Below are 19,359 nucleotides of genomic sequence, written 5' to 3'. Positions count from 1 at the left end.
AAAAACACTACAAAGGACCAAGGATAAAGGAGGATTAGATCTGCCTAACTTTAATCACTATTTTTTAGCCAACAGGCTTCAGTTCATCTCTAGATGGTTTAAACACACCCTCTTAGATGAACCTTGGATAGATGTAGAACAGGCACTATGTAATAACCTAGAAATTTCAGACCTACCATTTATCAGCTCAAACATCAAACGACATGAATGCTTTAAAAGCATCAATATTAGCTCTTCTCTGACAGCATGGTGGGAGTTTCTAAAAATGACAGAGTCTTCATTAATCCCATGCAAACGTACACCTATCTGGAACAACCCGGACATATTACAAAACAATAATATGATAAACTTTTCAGATTGGAGTTGCAAAGGAATTAAATACTTGGAACATATATTGGAAGGAACAGACTTTATTTCGTTTGACAGACTAGTTATACAATATGGGATCAACAAGAAACGATTTTTGGAATATCAACAAATTAAATCCATAGTAAAAAAGAAATTTAATCCCAGTGAAGCTGAATTACAAACACCACCAAGTGTGGTACAATTTTTTAGTCTAAAACCCCCCAAATTATTGTCTAAAATATACAGAACACTTTCTAAAATAGATGAATCAATATCCCTTCCTATTGCAAAATGGGAAGCAGATTTATCAATCAACTTAGACCCAAACCTTTGGTCTCAGATATGCTTAAAAACCTTTCAATGGATCAGAAATCCCAGTTTGCAATTAATACAATACAAAATATTACACAGAGTGCACTATACTGGTCATAGGATGTTCAAGATGCACTGAAAAAAATGCAATAGGGTGGTAGTTGAATTTGCATAGAATTACTTCATATATCCAGCATGACTAATTTAAATTTCACATCTAAACATATTTTTGTCTTTTAATTTTCACATATTCTTTAAGAATATTCATTCTTTTAGAACAAATCATGTTGAAAAGAAACAAGTTAGTCGTGTTTTATCCTCAAGCTCCGCCCCCTGGAAAGGAAAAATCGGCTGCACTGTCCGCCATTTTTGTCTCTCGCTTTGGAAAATCTACTACCATCTGGAGTTTTACACTTGAAGGTAAATAAGATTTTAAAGCTAACACACCAGTGAGAAAGAGTGTAGACCCTTTATATATGTGGACTTTTACTGGGGTGTTGTTATTTTACAGGTATGTGGGCTGTTTATCGAAAACCATGAAAGGCTAATGTTAGACTCCAGTTAGCTAATGGTAACCGAAATTATGCGATAAGCAAATTAGTAATTAACATATATAATGTGAGTTAATATTGTTTGTATATTCTTTCAGTCTAAATTATCAGACTATTACAAACTTGCATCGGTGTCTGTAGTAAGTGGTGGTACCTGCAGTGTCTTAACCATTAAACAAGCTAATGTAGGGCCGGGATATGACTAGTTTGTTGAAACATGTCTGCTGCCAATGTGACTGCTCACACACGGTAACATTACCAGCACATAGCCACAGCCGCTATAAACATGCTGAAAGGTCAATCTAGCTTCTGTAGTCAGCAGCTGGAAGACTCAACACAGACCCAAGATTCAGTGTAACGGTTATCTAAATGTTGTGTGTTCTGTTTGTAAGCCCAGAAAAAGAAATTAAATAAAATGACGACCTTGAGCTTCAAGCTAATGTAAGCGTAATGCTATTGCATAAAGCGACTAATGCAATGATGAGGTTGTTAAATTAGTAAAAATACAGTAAATATATCCAACATGAATCATTTATATTTTTGGTCTAAACATAATTAAGTCTCACGCCTTTCACTTGTTTTAGAAGGATGTTCAGTCTTTTAAAACCAGTCATATCAAAATAGCAGAAAATAGTTATGTTTTCTGTTGAAACTCCACCCCCCCAGGGTGTGTTCTGCGAGGGAAAATTCACTGTGGCGGTCCGCCATTTTTTGTCTTCGCTTCGTTTACGTTTGGTGCTGAGCTTTACTTTGTCGAGGTAAACTGAAAACTACATGTTTGAGAGGAAACGAAGAGAACATCCATTAGATGGGGAAGTTTTTCTCATGAATTGCTGTTGAGCAACATAATGGAAAAAACAAGTCATTCCTTAAGTTAACTAACGATAATGCTAGCTTAAGCTGCGGGACAATATTATGTGCATTAGCAGTCAGTCACATTCGCTTGTTTTTTCTCAGTGAATACAGACTAACAAACTTGTGTCCATTTAGTTAACTGGTTGTACCTAAAATGTTTTAGTTAAACAGTTAAATAAGCTAGTTTGCCATGGGGTGGGCTCTGTGTGTGTGTGTTCGGGGGGGAGGGGGGGGGGGGGGGGTGTCTTCACTAAAGTCGGTTTATTTAGGGCATGACACCTATGCAGTACTCATTAGGAGAGGAAGTGCATGACGTGGGGCTTTATTTCATGTTCTGGGGCAGCGAATGTAATGTACTGATAACATGTTAAAGACACACAAAAACCCAACAAATTATTTTAACTGATTTATAGAGAGACTGAGAGGAGGGCTTAAAGAGATAAAAATAATGACGATAGAAATATGTTAAATTTATTTTTTCTGTATCGATATATGGTGCTTATCCCTGCTGAAGGGCAGATTGGTGTTGCTTCAGAACAATTCTCTAGCGCTGTTACGTAGAGGTGTTACAGTTAAGGTTTTAATAACATTATTTTATTTACTAGTGAAGATTTGCATATGTTATCTCACATTCTGTAAGGTAAATTTTCTGGAAAGGTCAAATTAACTAATTTAACTAAGTATTAATGAAAGACCTTGATGTGTATATGACAATAATAGATGTAGTTTCTGGGTCATTTGGCAGAACTGCAAAATGGCCAGAAGGAGGCAACTGCTGTGGTTGCAAACAGGCTTTGGGTGGTATGGAAGTAAGAACTGCTCAGCAACATGGGACCCATAGCTAATAAATAGTAATATGACAAAAAATAACAACTTTGTGTGGATGTAACCTTGTGAGATTTGAGATTTTGACAGCATTTTTATGTGACAACTTCTCTTTTTAGATAAATGCAGAGTTTAAGCGCATTACCACCATGCCACTGCAGTCCAGATTACTCTCGCAGATAGATGTGCTATCTGACAAACTAATAAAGGTCTTCAAAAGGCGAGGAGGACAAATAGGAAGAAGACTTCAGAACATTCTGGAGCCCACGGCCCAGGTAAGAAAAATTTTTATTTGTGTATACACTTTAGGGAAAATAATAATTTTAACAAAATGCTGCTTGTCACTCTATGCCAGGAGTATGTTGAAAATCACCTGGGATTTTCACAATTTACCATGGGTGCGTTTTTTTTTCTTCTTTTACCTGCATTAGAACTATGTGTGGAGTTCATAGTTGAACACCTCTCTATGCTCTGACAGTATTGCTCTGACAGTATGCATGGAGATTTCACTTCAGAAATGCATTACCTTTTTGAGCGTTCTGAGGACTCAAATCACATGCTGTAATGAATCCATTTTTGTTCACCTAATGTGTTAATGTTAACATTTTTTGGAATAGTGACACAGATTAAAATAAGATTTGGTATAATGTTCTTTGACCAGTGTTCTGTTTAATTAAATTTTGGAATTCTGCATTTTCTAGGCCACAGATGAAGCCATTATCCAACAATCTAATAAGGAAACAACCATGGGAATTTACATCATAAAGTCAAGAGATGCCAATGGCAGCCCTGAGGACATCGGGATAGTCCTTGAAGGCCAGAGAGTCTGGCAGGATTTGGATAACTATACCCTAGCAGCTGCAATGCTGTTTGAACTAATGTACACTTTGAACCTCACCTACCCACTGGAAAAGTATACCTTCGAGGTATTATAGAAACTGGTTATGGAGCTCAAAAGGAACAGCCTTTCAAAGAAGGCCCAGGTTTTCAGGACCAGACTGTACGATTGAACAGTTTTCCAGTTATGATGTGGGAACAACATGTTTACCTCTTCGAATATGTACCATCCTTTCTTTTAAGCCAGCACTGGTAAAGTTGCAGTACATAGTGAAACTTATTTTTCTGGCACTTTTCAACTTGGGGCCTTTATTACTGCAGTTTTCACTTTTCAAGCCATGGCTCTTTTAAAAAAAATTCAAACTTTGAATGTCCATTTTTCTCAATGGAAATGGTGCCTTGCACCAATTTCACCAGTTTGCAATTTTTTTCCCAAGGTGCACCACTACAAACAGACTGCATCGTCTAGTATTAGTGATTTTGATGTTTAGTGATAGAAGCAAGCCAATACTAATCAGTTTAGGTCTCTTGGTTTTGTGCCTGTGGTTATAATGTTATTTTAAGTCTCTTCTTTGTGTCATTTTAATAATTACACCCCTGTTGCCATATTACCTTATGGCTCTTACATTTAAAAAACTATTTTTTACATAAGCGTGATGTCATAAGGCCCCACAATGTTGAATTCAGCTTACAGAAGATAACTTTGTGGAATGTTTTTCAAGAGATGCATTGTACAAATATGACTCATGTATATTTTGGAAGCCTGAATTGAAAGTCCATTGTTACAACTGTGTAGTATTTTCAAAAATACAGGTCATTGTTCAAAAATGTTTTGCTTATTTCTTTGATTGAAGAGAAAGTGTACAGTACATACAGTAAGATCAGCCTTAATTTAGTTTTATTTATTGAACACTCAATTATATATTAGATTATATATTATATATTAGAAATTTGTTATAAAATAAAATAAGCTTACCATAAAATAATCTTGTCAATATAACACATAGTAGTCCAATACAATTAACACAAAAAGTTCATGTCTGATAAACAAGTGGTTTCTATAAATATTTGACTGGAATGAAAAACATAACAACAACATAACAAAGTCATATTCATGTTACCAGAAAAATGTGTGCAGCTATAACATAAAAAACTAAGGTTAACCAAACATAACTTAATTTCGTGCAACCGATTACAATAATTTTTTTACGTTTATCCCACTGATTATTTTTTTCAGTGTGGACTATACGCCTTCCAACAACTGCTCACACTGCACAGCAAATACACCGGACAATTACATCCACGCTCTTTGGTTCTGTCCACCAGTTCAGAAATTTTGGCGTGAGATATGTGAAGACTTATCAAAGTGTCTGAAATGTAACATTCCAGCCTCCCCTTTAGTATGCTTGCTGGGCAACTTGGATGAGGTCACTGCAGAAATAAACACAGCCCACGTTTTTACGGCCCTATGCATTGCCAAGAAAATGGTCCTCATTAACTGGAAAAATAAAAATAATCTTAATTCTAACCAATATAAAAACCATCTAATAGATCACATAAGTCTTGATACAACCTCTGCCATCACATTTGATCAATCCCTTTGGGCTCCTTTGATCGGCTTCATCACCTAGTGGGGGTGGGGGGTCATGGTTTGGTCCTGCCTTCGCTATTGTGGTTGATGTGGGGGTAGGGACGGCCTTAGGGCGTCTGGGGAGTCCCTAGGGACGTTTCCCTGGAGGGCCTAACCTGGGGGATGTGGCCATGACCTGGTTAGAAGCTCTGGGGCTCTTGGATGGTGTTTTCCTTGTGGCTGCGTACAGCGGAGATGGGGGAGGGTCTGTGCTGGCGGACGTTGGTTACTGGCCTGGTAGCCTGGCTGCCCCTGGGAGGGTCCGGGACGGGCGTGGAGGCTTAGGGGTCTGGGGGTGCTCCGCCCCCCGGTCTGGGGTGCTGGCCGGGCCTTGGGGGCTTGGGTCCTGGCTGTTGTGTCGCCGGAGCAGTGGGCGGGTGGGTGCAGGGGAGCTCAGCCCCAGTGCAGGGGACCTCTGGTGCATCGGCCCAACTAGGGGGCTCTCTAACTGGTGGGGAGGTTGTTATATCTTTGCAGGTGGTCTCCTCACTACAGGAGCTCACTCTGCAGGTGGGGGGAGAGATATAGGAGAGGGGGAGAATGAACTCAACCTGGGTGTCTATTGTCTTGTGTAGTTTGGGAGATGATTGGATGATGGGGTGGGTGCAGTTTTCTCTGGGGTGGAGTCGGGTGGGCTGCCCCGGACTCTGTGGGGCTGGGCGGTGCTGCTGCTGCGGGCCCCGGTCCGGATGGGCCTGGGCCCCCTTGCCCTGGTGGGTCCCAGAGCGTGGGGGTGCCTACTGGGGTCAGCGGGGGAGCTGGCCCCAGGGAGGGGCCGCTTGCCCCTCCCTTTCTTCCCTCCCCATCCTCAGCTGCCTCCCTATTCCCGCTCTACCACACCCACCCACACACGCAGGGCTTGGGGTGCAGGTATGTCACCAGGGTGCAGGGGAGGCACTCCCCCTCTGTCCCCTTCTGGCCGCCTGTGCCTCAATTTTATTCTGCAACCTAGACATCCACATTACTCACACTCTCACATAACACATACATATAGGGCCTTGGGGGTGGGCACGTTTTACAGCATCCAGAGGATGGTCCAACCCACCTCTGGCGCTGGTGCCCTACCCTCAATTTTAAATGCATTTAGACACTAAGGGTTTTCGGGAGGAGCCGTGCTGCTCTCTGAGAGGAAGCTAGTACCATGCTCTCCTGAGTTTTAAATGCACTTTAGAACAGCACACAGCAACACTACATATGAGCGGGCGTAGGGAGGTTTGAGGTCTTCACTCACCCCGGTTCTGTTAGCCGTCAGGGCTGGGGGGCTGGGAGGAGGTGCTGGCCGTCAGACTGGGGTCTGGGATGCGGGGCCCCCCTGCTACTGCAGATAAGGAGGTGGTCCGCTTGCCTCCACCCCAGAGAGAAGGGTTACATCTCCTGGGTCTAGGTGCGGCTTGCCCCTCTGGGGGCGGGGGTACCTGGACCTGGGATATAGTGTATGTTTGGGGAGTGCGACTCTCTGTGCAGTGTCTATTTGTGTCTGTCTACACGTTGGGTGAGTGCCGAGTATTTGGTTGTGCATATGGGGGTGGGAATGCACGTCTGTGTCCGCGTGTGCCTGTTTGTCTGTGTCTGTGTCTATATGTCAGGTTGGGTCTTAGACTCAACCTCTCTGGGTACATCTCAGGCCCTCCAAAGTACGGAGGCCTATCTCCCCTCACCACACTCCCTGCCGGTGGCTGATGCCCTCAGACGTTGGTGTGTTGGTGGTCCTTGTCGTCTGGGGCTGGGCGCTCATGCATGTACCGGCTCACTCCTGGTGGCCGATTGGCGGGGCCGGGCGCCTGTGGCCCGGCTGGGTTCCTTCCGGGGGGTGGGATGCCCTCAGGCCTCTGGCCTCTGGGCCTGAAGCTCGGTCCTCTCTGGCGCAGCTGGCTGCCGGCAGAGCCTGCGGCCACGCCACTGCAACCCCCTCTGGCCTCTGCTCCGTAGCTGTGGGGTGACCTCTCCTTTGGGGCTCTACTCAGCTCTTCCCAGGAGGGTGGCACGGTTCCCCCCCTTTGGTGGTCCTCCTCGGGTCCTTGTACTCTGGGGCCTCTGGATATCTGGGGCCTGGATCTCCTCCATACCTGCTTCATACCCTGGTGGACGGGGCTATGGCTCCCCACACTCCCTAGCAGATCGTTACATGGAGAAACCTTTGGAATACAAGCATGCTGATCCACACAGGTATGCACACAGGTGTACACACGGGTGTTCACAGACGCGGACTACACCTTTCTTGGCTGCTGCCTCAAAGCACATTGTGCGCTGTCTATCTTGCGTGCTGCACAATATCGTTTATTATTTAGTATCTACTGTTATGTACTGCGAGCTAGTTTATTGTGCTTGTGCTGTTTTTATTATGTTGCTCTTTGTTGTTTGCTTTCTCTTCTGTTTTTTTTTTTCTCCATACAGGTGATCCAGGTGTTTTGTTTGTTTGTTTGTTTTTTCCTTTCTTCCCCCCCTTCTCACCGTCTCTTCTCCCCTTTGGTTTTCTTTCTCTCCCTCTCTTTCTTTCATTCTTTCTCCCTGTCCTATCCCCCAGTCATGTCTGTCCCGTTTGTAGCAACCGAAAATAAAATAAATTCATAATTATAATAAAGGTCAATCAAATGGACCAATATGGCAAGGCCATGATGATCCACTTGGTAAAATAAATCCGCTTGGCATCTTTCTTGGCCTTAAGACAACAATTCTGACGGCTAAAGATCCAAACGGGACACAAAAAAAAAAAAAAAAAATATTGCCACTGCATAAAACTAAAGACGTGGAAATGAACTTCCCACTCCACAGGGAGTGTTTCACTTTGAATTTCTTAATTATGTCAGCTCAGCAATTTCAACTGCTCAAATGGGAGAAGCACTGCATGACTTAACATTCACTTATCTGGTCTTCTGCTCCCATGTACCGTGGTGAATATGTTTCATTTTCTCTACGTTTGCCAATGTATGGAATTATTATATCAACACGTTCGAAAGAATTCAATTAAAAGCGAGGCGCAGACAGAATAAGTATGTGAGGATATAGCTATTAAAACGCTGCTTCAACGCAGTGCTTAAAATTCAGTGGTGCATACCCCCCAGAATTAATGGAATTTTTTGGATCATATTTGCCCTCATTCTGTTCTTCAAATTGGTGAATTAATTTAGAGTGAGGGTTCAAAATGGATCTGCACAGAATCCGAAAAGTCCCAAAGTAATGACAGCACTTTAGAGAACAACTGCTCAGATGGTAGAGTGAAAGTTGTGAGGTATTAGATTATTTCTTTGAAAGGGAACATTGAACATGAGTCCCTCTCAGACAGCGCAGAAGTCTTTACGGTTTCGTTTTTTTGCTCAGAAGGTTCTCCGGGATCTATTTTGAAGTGCCCATTCTTGCCGATGCATTGCCCAGTGAAGCTATAAGATAAGGGTTAGTAGAGCTATTTAGGAAATAGTTAAGCAACCTGCTTTGGTGTTATCGCGGTATTAGAGGATAGGCATGCTGTCATTATAAGTTTGGAAATTGTACATTTTAATTAAGCACAAAACTGTTTTATTAGCCTCATTACAATTCACAGCACATTGACTGATTAGAAGACATTTCAAGAGTCCCGCAAACAGAAGAAAGGTGATTATGCAAGAAATTTGAAAAGGCAATGTGTGCTCTTGCTCATCACAGAAAGCTCTTAGCTGGTTTATCTTGTATGAGCATTGATCACACAGCGATATGTTGACCCAAATCAGAACGAACACTTATCTTTAGTCAGAAATAACATGAGTAAGTTCTCAAAGTCTTGCACTTTCATGGTGATGACCATATGAGCTGCTGCTGCAAGAGTCTCTTTATCTGTAACCCAAAGGTGACAACGGAGAAGCAACCTGCCAGCCATTGCTTTCTATTTTCAACCACACTATTGAAAATGTCCTGATAAGGGGGCTGCTGGGAGGATATCGGCTGTGTGATCCAGTAAATTCACGAGGGAGAGAGAGGACATAAAATTAAAATAAAAGCACCAGAGGCAAGTGGAGATGACAGACAAGAGTGTATGAAAGGGAGGTGCACAGAGGTCTTTAATGCTACAGAAATATGACTGAGAAAGACTCTTTTACTGTCAGATTTTAGTACGACAGATCTCCCCTGATCCCACAGGAATTATGTCAGGGATAAAGTAAAGCTCTCACACGTCCTCTACAGAAAGTGATGATATTTCATCTTCAGTTTCACTCTAACGGGACTTTGCAATGGGTGCAAAGGAAACCAATTATTTACTCTTTTCTCAGCTTCCTGTGATTTTTCCACAGATAACATGTGAGCAACCACTTTTGCAACAACCTAAGTTGTCTTTTGTCATGGTCCTCCTGTCTTCTCTTTCTGTTTTGCCATTTCTGTCTTTTTTCCCTTTCCTTGCGCTCTACCTTGCCTCTCCTCTGTTCCCATTAATATGTGTGTGTGTGTGTGTGTGTGTGTGTGTATCAGTGAATGGCTAACAGTTAGTGAAACTGTTGTGTGGTCGTTAAGCACACGGCTTTGGTGCATACTGGCTTGCTTAGTTTACCTGTGTGGAAAATGTACCTGTGTCTTCTGTGTGTGGGTTCCTGTGGAGAAAATCTTTCCATGGGAGTGTTGAGGAAGAGCGAGATTCATGAGCACTTGAGAACCGCTATCATCACTGTGAAGTACTTTGTGTTGAACTGTTGTTGCACTATATTCACTGTAAATAAATTTACTGTTACATTTTAAGAGAGTCTGCGCTTGAATTTTACAGTTTGAAAGGTCACTTCATTATGCACACTTTGCAAGTATGGACTTGGGCCCCCTTTGCATTGTTTTTGACGGCACAGATTAATATTAATATAATAAATATTCCTTAGATATGCTGAAGCCCATCTGCTTCAATGATTGAGGTGTTTGGTGTTCAGAGATGTTTTTCTGTGTACCTTTTGTTGCCTTGTCAGCTTGAAGCACTCTGCTCTCTGGCATTAATAAGATATTTTTACCCAGAGAACCATTTTCTGTAAACCCCAGAGATGGTTGTGCTGGAAAATTCCAGTACTTGGATATCTTTCAACTTTAAATTATTAAAAACAGGTCATATTGAAGCATACAGTAGGTGGATGTTTGTCAGTATATCCCTGGGACAACCTCCCATTATATTTATATGCAGTAAACATACAGAAAAAAATTGGAAACAAAACACAAGTTAAATGGTAAATCACACACATACACATATTGTAACATTGCCAGATCTTTCATGGCAATTAAACCAGCAAGAAATAAACGGTAATCCTTAGCAGTTGTCTTCGATGTATGTCAACAATAATTTGAATCATTTTTTTACTTCTCTTTATTATTTCCATGCAACTTTCAAAATTGCCAACAGAACATGTAATACTTTTTCTAGCTTTGAAAGTTCAAAATTTGTAAAGTTTGTTCACATAATTATTTGTGGCATCTAAAGGCTGAAGGAGACCACAACTTTCTCTACCATTGTTTTTGCTTTGTTTTGAGTTCCATCAATTAAAAGGAATTTCATCAAGTCGGACAAGGTTACCGGTGAGCTCAACAACAAGATCTGAACTTTTGCTTATAAACCAGATGCCAGATCTGGAAATTTACAGCATAAGAATTTCCCCTGAGAGTTCTGGCTGCAGTCTGAAGCTGGGAAACACGTGTCACACCTTTATAAAAGCAAAACAATCTTTCCCCAAACCAAAACTAATCAAAAAGTACTTGAGGAGCAACGTGGCAACAAGAAAAATGAAGGGGCTGACCATTCTGTTTATCAGATGAACAGTTAGGTTCTTACATAATAGCTGATCCCTGTGACTTCAACCACCGAAAATCATTTCTGTGCTGCTTTACACAAAGCACTCTTAGTGGACGGTTTGCTGGGGGATCAAAATCCACATGTAGCTCTTTGTCTGAAAAGATGTTCCTATTATCCACATATTAGCTTCACATTTAAAAAAGCAATAGCAGTACAAGTGAAAAAATCAGATGACCATTCTTCTGTGCCAATATAAATGCCATAAGCAATTAAAATAATTCAAATTAACTACTAACTATTAAACACAGAAGAGCTTTAATGATCTTAAATATGCTTCTCTCTGCCAGCCACTACTCATTACTACTTATTGGAGCCCTGTTTTTCTTTTGCATTTTGCTTTGTTCTTGGCCACTAATTGGGGAAGCGATATACCAAAACGTAGTGTTGGTTCCAGCAGATAATTGGTCAGAACTTTGCACAGCCTGTGCCCCAGTACTGTTATTTTCCCTCAAACTGAAATATATATGAAACTTAAAGCAATGACAGAAAAATATAAAGTGAGAAATGGAGAGAAGAGCATGAGATACGGGTTGCGATGTGTGACAGTCTTTTGCAATAGGAGAGGATTGAAGAGGGAAAAAGCTTCGTCCACATTCACTCTGCCTTGGTAGATTGCTTTGGGCCAACCAATTAGCTTTGTTCTGCTCTCTGATTGTGGTTTTGACAAACGGACACACAGAGATCTGGTTTGATCAGAGCCAAGTGATACATCCAGACCAAAGTATGATGGCTTCTTCAGCCATTAGTGCTGCCCATACTTTCTATCACCATATGTGCCATTTTATTGCTCTCAGTTAAAGATGCTTCAAGCCAAACGCCTCCTCTTGGCACAGCAAGTCCTGTTGCTGCCTGCCAGGTACACAATTGGACAACAAGAGATGGCACATGGCCACTGACAAATGGTAGTCTGTAACACATGCTTTGTAGGGTGGGTGGCTTTCAGTCCCTAGAACTGGTAATGTAAGAAAAAATTAATACATCTTCTCATTTCACTAGTGATAATAATAACACTATAGCAATGCAGAACTTATAGAAATCCCCACAGTAAGTGTTTGCATTCAACATATTATCCTTCCTTTCCGTCACAGTCCGAATTTATCAGACAGATATGGATGGATTCTTGTTTTTTTTTTATCCAAGTACAAAACCCATTTTCACTTATGTGTAGGCTTCTACTTTTCTGTTAGGTGATATAACCTTCTCTGTTGAATCTGTCAATTTTATTTTGATCTACCATTCTTGCTCAGGGATACCTGAGGGTGGTGGAAAAGTGATTAGAATGATTTTTCTCTTTTTCTGGCAAGAAAACTAATCCAGTGCAATTTAAATAATTTAATCATTTGCAAAAATAAAATAAAAATAAATACACACAAGACTTAACTATAATCTCTAAATGCCTTTTTCTCAGTGGGGGCTTTGCTCTGTACTTTGGTAGTGACAGCTACAGGGAGCATTGGGACAGTGTGACAGACATGAGAAGACCTAAAATGTCACCATGAAGAAGAGAGAAAATGAGCCAATTAGAGAGTACCTGCCCAGAGGCCCATGACCTCCAATCAAACAGCAGTTTAAAGGTTATTTAAAGTTCATAAGAACACTCCCCTGGAGGTGAAAAAAATGTCTGACTGGCTAGTGGTCTCAGGCGCTTGTCAGCTGTGAAGCAATGCAGTCCAGAAATGAGAATGAAATGGGATCAGTTTTGCTGCTGTCTGTACCTTTAAGGGGAAGCTTGGAAACTGATTCGTGATCAGGCTCAGCCTTTCTTCATCATCCAGCCTGTACCACCTTCCAGACTAGAGTCAGGTCATATTATATATAGCAAAAGAAAAATAACAATATGAGCTGCAAAACAGATATGAAGCAGATATTTGGTTCTCTGGCTTTACAGTAACTAGAGTGTGACATTCATATTATTCATATTACAGTTATTGATAGTATGATTACAGTCAGACCTAAAGGTACAAGTGAAATTTGAGTATCTGTAATATTCACCACCAACATCTTAATTCTAGACAGAAAAAAACATTTTCTCTGTCAAGTCTCCACTTTTGATAAATTAATTACTTTAAAAATACTCAAAAGAAAGTATTACATACAGCAGAATAAATGATTCACTTGATGTATGAATGTGTATGATTTAGTGAACAATATGGTTGTTTATTGTTTGCACATTGACAACACTGTGTAAAAAAATTAAATAAAAAATTACAGTGGACCAGAAAATCTAACAAATTCCAAAATATCATAATCCAAAAGGTAATTTTAATTTAAATGTGTACTGTAGTTTCTGAACATCATATATTTCCATTATAACCATATTTACTATTGGAAACCATTTGCCTTTTTTTTTATTGTTTTTTTTTTAATTATAGCTGTCGAAATTAACGCGTTAATTGCGATAATTAAATTTTGGAATTAATTACGTTAGAATATTTAACTATTTAGCGCAACACATAAGTCGCTCCCATAATTCCACTTGATTTGTTTACCGCGCCACTGAAAATGGAGAAGCAGGAACAGGATGGCCTTCTGGATGGGGAATTTAAATACAAGAAGAACATAGATGGGACAATAAACAAACGCGTTGTAATTTGCACTCACTGTAGTAAAGAGTTTCAATTTCACCGTTCAAATTCGACCTTAAAATACCACCTTAATGCCAAACACGCGTTTGTCGGGGCAGCAGCTTCACCCGGCCTGCGTCAGACCACTCTTAGTGAACGCAGGCCACTCGGTAAGTCTTCTTTGGACAAACTGACCGACAATATAGCCAAATGGATAGCAAAGGACTGTAGACCGCTAAGCATTGTGGAGGACAAGGGCTTTGCGGATGTTTTAAAGGTTGCATCTCAGGACGCGTCCTACAAGCCCCCAGCGAGAAGCACAATAACAATTCGAATCCACGAACTGTATGAAACGGAGAAAAAGAAAAAAGAAGAGGCTTTAGTTCACACAGAATGCGTGGCTCTGACAGGAGACCACTGGACATCATTGAGTAATGACAATTACCTGGGAGTTACTGCGCATTTAATCACTGAAGCCTGGGGTCTGACATCCTTTGCGCTGACTATAATGAAAACGGAAGAGCGGCACTTTGCGGAGGCTTGTACAGAGCAGTTCCAGACTGTTGCTCGCAGGTGGAGAATTGAGGAGAAGGTGACAACAGTAGGCACGGACAGTGCGCGCAATATGATCGCCGCGGCTCGCATCATGCCATTCAATCACATGCCGTGTACCGCACACATTCTACAGAGATGCATCACAGTGAGTCTCGCAGACAGTGGCTTTGTCACTGCGCTGGCCAAATGGCGCAAAATTGTTGGCCATTTTAAGCACAGCCCAGCAAACACAGCAGAGCTGAACGCAGAGCAGGTGTCACTGGGGCGCAAGCAGGAGCCGTTGGCCCAGGACGTGCCTACGCGCTGAAACTCCACGCTGGAGATGGTGAAGCGCTTGATCCGCAACCAAACTGCAGTAACCGCGACTCTGGATAAACAAAAGCATAAACTTGTCCTCCTGACGCCTCCAGAGTGGGACAAACTCCAGAGACTGGAGACACTTCTAGAGCCCTGCAGGTGAGCCTGTCATTGTGACCATAATTGTAGGTTTAGATTAAATGTATCAAACATACATCTTAAATCAGTTTTGTTATTATGAAAATGTCTTATTTAAAAAATAAATGAAATCAAATATTTTATTAATATTACCTAGTATTAAAAAGCTTTTTTTAATTTGCTGTCTTATCTGTGTGTGTGTGTGTGTGTGTGTGTGTGTGTGTGTGTATTCCACTGCAGATATGTGACTGAACTGCTGGGAGGAGAGGCCTACGTCTCCTGCTCTGTAGTTCTACCAGCCTTCTGCCACCTGCGCCGTGTCATGGAAGTAACTGATGAGGACCCTGCATATGTGGTGAGGTTTAAAGAGAAGTTTAAGGAAGACCTTGCTTCCCGCCAGGAACATACCAACTATGCATGGCTCCAGATCGCAACTGCACTGGACCCACGTTTTAAAGACCTACGCAGTGTGCCCAAGACTGACAGAGAAGCAGTGTGGACCACACTGGCAGGCATGCTGCATGAAGACTCTCCTAGAAGATCACACACTGCAGAAGAAGGTCCAGCCAAGAAGAGGCTGAGCCTGCTGCAGATGGACTCTGACTCTGAGTCAGAGGAGGAGGTACAGCAGGACAGAGCCATACAGCGCTACAGAGCAGAGCCCTGCACTGCCTTAGAGGACTGTCCCTTACAGTGGTGGGCAGCTCATGCAGGAGCCCACAGCCAGCTGGCCCGCCTTGCTCGCAGATACCTGGCCACTCCTGCCTCCACAGTGCCCTGTGAGAGGCTGTTCTCTGTAGCAGGGCACATTGTGAACAAGAAGAGGTCTGCTCTGCACTCAGAGAACGTGGACAAGTTGGTTTGTCTCAGCAACTGGCTGAAGGATGAGTAGACCAGAGGACCGTGTGTTTAGAGCTTGTTCTATGGTTGAATGTGATTTAAACAATACTTTTCACTGTTGTTCATATTTTTTTGCACTAATCTACCTTACCCAAAAGGATGATTGGAGATTTTTTCTATTTTGCCTGTTGAATTAGGCCTATGTTCTGTGAACTTGAAGATGTATATGGATAAAACAATGTGCTAGATTTAAACGGGTGGAAAACATTCAGTAAAAATCCCTCACAATTATTTGAAGCCCTGTTCTGCTTGTACTGCTTGTACTCACAATTAATAATAAATAAAACAAACAAGTGTGTTAAAAACCACTATCTGTCCCGATTTTTACACATATATACACATATACACATATATTTCAAGTTGCGATTAATCAATTTTTAGGCTGTGATTAATTCGCTTCCAGCACAACACCCAGCCTACGTCAGACCACGCTGAGTGAACGCAGGCCACTCAGCGTGGTCTTAGCATTAAATAACACTAACAAGTGTGTAAAAATCCGCTACCTGTCCGTATGTTTGCACACATTTTGGTCATATTTCGAGTTGCGATTAATCATGATTAATTAATTTTTAGGCTGTGATTAATCTGATTAAAAATTTTAATCATTTGACAGCCCTAGTTTTAATATTTGTAACAAGACTTAAAAATATTACTGAAAATGAATCACAAATTAAACATTTGATCAGTTTTAATTCGATGAAATTAATTTTTGGCCCACCCGATGATGGGCACATCAGAATTGAAGCCAACAATAAACCAAATATGGTAATTTCACAATCAAAAATATAGACATAAATAAAAATAAAAAAAACGAAATTAACGTGCCACATGTTAAGTCAGCATTCTGTAAACACACTGAAACAGACAATTTAAACAAATAAAGTTTATAAATGTAATAAAAATACATAAGAGAAAGACTAATGCAACTAAAAGTATATTAAAAAATATAAAACATTATTTTAAAACAGTGCTACAGGTTTTTACAGTATTCTAACCATATGTAAATGTTTATTACAAAAAGCATAGTTCTAAAACCAAGCTGGCTCAATACAGGCAGAAACATCTACAGTTGGTAATGAATGAAAGTCACAGTTGGAGTACGAATGACACCAGATGTTCACCGTCACTGTGGACAGATATTACTGTCTCGGGCGAACTAATGTGGATGCTGTGAGTGAAAATGAAAGGGAGTCTGTTTAATGTAGATAAATCTCTAGATTAGAAAAAAAAAATCACTGTTCTAGAGATTAGGACAGCAAACACAGACTGTTATGGCATCAGAGCAGAGTGTTTACACGTATTTACATGTATTCTGTCGATTTAAAATAGCTGCCTTTGGGCAACTTTCTCTGTAAGATTGGTTCCACATAGCCTTCAGTTATTGCAGAGAAAATGTAATATATGGTGTGTGTAGTCGGCCTTCTGCTCCTCAAAAAGTGTTGTTGACTAAAGTTTTTTTAACAACTTTCAGAATCATATTTTTTTTTTAAAAAATCATTTTTTGAGAGTGCATACCACAGCTGCTTCATCCCAATGAACAAAACAGACAAAACAAACCTGCTAAGCCTGCCAAACAATACACACTATCTATACAAATAACAAAAGAGTGGAGCTATTTCGTAATTTAAAAATCAAGGTTTACTTACGGTATATTACTCAAATACACCTGTAAAGCATTTTCAAAAAGTTAGTTAAATTAATTTAAAAAATGGATTAATAAGTTAAAACAAATGTTACTATAACTTAAAGGAGTTTTGAATCTGGACTAAATAAGTTTTGTCTTGGGAGGTTAAGAGTAAAGGCCAGTAAACATGTTCCTCTGCAGTTTCTTTTGAATGTTTTTTTTTCTTCTGTCAGATGTGGCCATGTTTGTTGTATGTTGGGGTCATGTTTGGTATGCACCAAACTGGAGATACATGGAGGACAGTGATGTGAAACTGCTTTGTAAAGTACTTGCTGTTGGTGTTAGTGATAGTATAATCAGGAGGTGGGCTATAGATCACCATGTCCTCACATGTGTTAGAGGATGCAGAGTGTGCAATCATCAGAGTGTGCAAACGTGAAGCTAGAGAAACTGCCGTGCTCTGTAAGTGGCTGTAGGCATTTTATTATGATTTAGTGGTTTTGGGTTGAGTTAATTTGTTCCTTTGTTTCTGTGTGTAGTCAGAGCCTCTGCTGTATTTTTAGTGCATATTTTTCATTATATGTTTTTGTGCTTTTTGCTTTTTTGTATCTTCTTTGCATGCAATTAAATCGCTGCAAGAGCCCCTGTTATTGTGCCCTGTGTGGCAGCTAATTTCCCGGGCTACTTTACCACCAAGTAGAATACAGGTTTATTCCTTGTCATCAATAAATAGTAGTTAACTTTGCTTATTAATGCATTAATGCAAATATATGATCAACCAACCACAGCCGACAAATCTGCAGCTGTGTCCGAAATGGTCCAAAATATCTGAGAAGTGTTTGCAGCAGCTTGTTGAATCAAAGAATTAAGGCAGTTCTGAAGGCAAAAAGAGGTCAGCCCAGAACTATCAAGGCACATCTAACAGTTCATTATGTCGACAAAGATGTTAATGTGAAAGAGTCAGGGTTTGTTTAAATTTAGGAATAAGTACCAGCAATAAAAAGATATTCCTGTCTGGGCTTTATCTTTGATTTAGATTGAATAAAGAAGTAGTTTTTCTTCTTCATTTCCCTAAGGGTGATCTTCAAAGAGGATCTTTATCTGTTAAACACACTATTTGGTGTTGGACCTTTGCCCGACAGACGACTATATGTTAATTTCATGCATGTTACACCCAAGCAGAAGAAGATGGAGCAGAGAGTGATGGAAAAGTGGATCCAATGCATCACCTTCTTCACACTGCACCACACTCTTAATTTTGTTCAGCTACTTCTACCTCCCATCATTCATTCTGTCTCTAAGCAAGCATTTCATTACGAGCAGAACTCCAATTTATTTTTTTGAGGTTCCCGCTGCCCCCCACCCTGAGCACTGATTTCTTATTCCTGATTCCTGACTGACTGCTGCTCCACATTTAATAATTCATGAAACGCAAAAGTTAGAGACAAAAGTGAATTGTTCTTCATCTCTGTGGTTTCCACGACACACAAGGCCATGAGAAGCAATCAGTTTCCTACCCTTTACTTTCTTTCTTTTGTTAGAAAACACTGATGTTGCACCGGTGGTATAAAATCCTATAAAATCCTGGGATTTAGTTTTTGGTCACTTTTAATCTTTTTTTTATTTATTACGTATTTCATTGTCTATATGTTTTACTGCTATTTTTTTACTGTTATTTATTGTATTTATTTTGTGTCTTTCCTTTTTGTTTAATACATGGTTCTTGTATAATTACTGTCTTTAACCGGAGCGCACTTTGGTCAATTGTGTTGTTTTTAAAGTGCTCTATATAAATCCAATCTAAAGGGATTTGATTGTGAGTCACTAATCAATATTCTAGAGAAAAACATTTACTGATCTTTGTTGTCCTACATTCCGATTTTCACTAAATGCACTCTGAACACATATAAATACAAAGATAACACATTTCCCCATAAACCTTGGAGCCATGGAGCACTCCATCTCCCCAACCTCACCTTTCTTTTCATTCCAAATTCAAAATATACCAACACATTGGTTTTTGTATTCAACAATAATGTACCGTTTTTACATTGCTCTGTTTTTTTGTCTTTACTTCTCTTGTTTCATTGTTATCTTAACCATCAACAGTTGTTCCTTTTCTTATTCACCTCCAC

The 19,359-nt window shown here is 40.5% G+C and overlaps 2 protein-coding genes across 2 annotated transcripts; both read left to right on the top strand.

Moving 5' to 3' along the window:
• Positions 1-987: 987 nt before the first annotated feature.
• Positions 988-4,791, top strand: LOC146383649 (uncharacterized). Its single transcript, XM_084935034.1, has 3 exons — positions 988-1,080; positions 3,011-3,166; positions 3,593-4,791. Exons 2-3 carry the CDS (start codon positions 3,041-3,043, stop codon positions 3,824-3,826), a joined length of 360 nt encoding a protein of 119 aa, XP_084791160.1. The 5' UTR covers positions 988-1,080; positions 3,011-3,040; the 3' UTR covers positions 3,827-4,791.
• An 8,815-nt stretch (positions 4,792-13,606) lies between these two features.
• On the top strand, positions 13,607-15,908 carry LOC146383648 (E3 SUMO-protein ligase ZBED1-like). The gene is made up of 2 exons (XM_084935033.1): positions 13,607-14,721; positions 14,941-15,908. Exons 1-2 carry the CDS (start codon positions 14,588-14,590, stop codon positions 15,590-15,592), a joined length of 786 nt encoding a protein of 261 aa, XP_084791159.1. The 5' UTR covers positions 13,607-14,587; the 3' UTR covers positions 15,593-15,908.
• The last annotated feature ends 3,451 nt before the right edge of the window (positions 15,909-19,359 follow it).

The sequence above is a fragment of the Perissodus microlepis genome, chromosome 7 (genome assembly GCF_051167445.1).
Source record: "Perissodus microlepis isolate ML-2025 ecotype Zambia chromosome 7, ASM5116744v1, whole genome shotgun sequence".
Lineage (NCBI taxonomy): Eukaryota > Metazoa > Chordata > Actinopteri > Cichliformes > Cichlidae > Perissodus > Perissodus microlepis.
Note: the sequence above shows the minus strand (reverse complement) of the source record. Positions and strands in the feature narration are given on the sequence as shown.

What these genes read in the sequence shown, in the direction of transcription:
- LOC146383649 (XM_084935034.1), top strand. Translation starts at nt 3,041, where the DNA reads ATGCCACTGCAGTCCAGATTACTCTCGCAGATAGATGTGCTATCTGAC. An exon ending in TTCTGGAGCCCACGGCCCAG is followed by an intron (nt 3,167 to 3,592) that starts GTAAGAAAAATT and finishes TGCATTTTCTAG; the next exon opens with GCCACAGATGAAGCCATTAT.
- LOC146383648 (XM_084935033.1), top strand. Translation starts at nt 14,588, where the DNA reads ATGGTGAAGCGCTTGATCCGCAACCAAACTGCAGTAACCGCGACTCTG. An exon ending in ACACTTCTAGAGCCCTGCAG is followed by an intron (nt 14,722 to 14,940) that starts GTGAGCCTGTCA and finishes ATTCCACTGCAG; the next exon opens with ATATGTGACTGAACTGCTGG.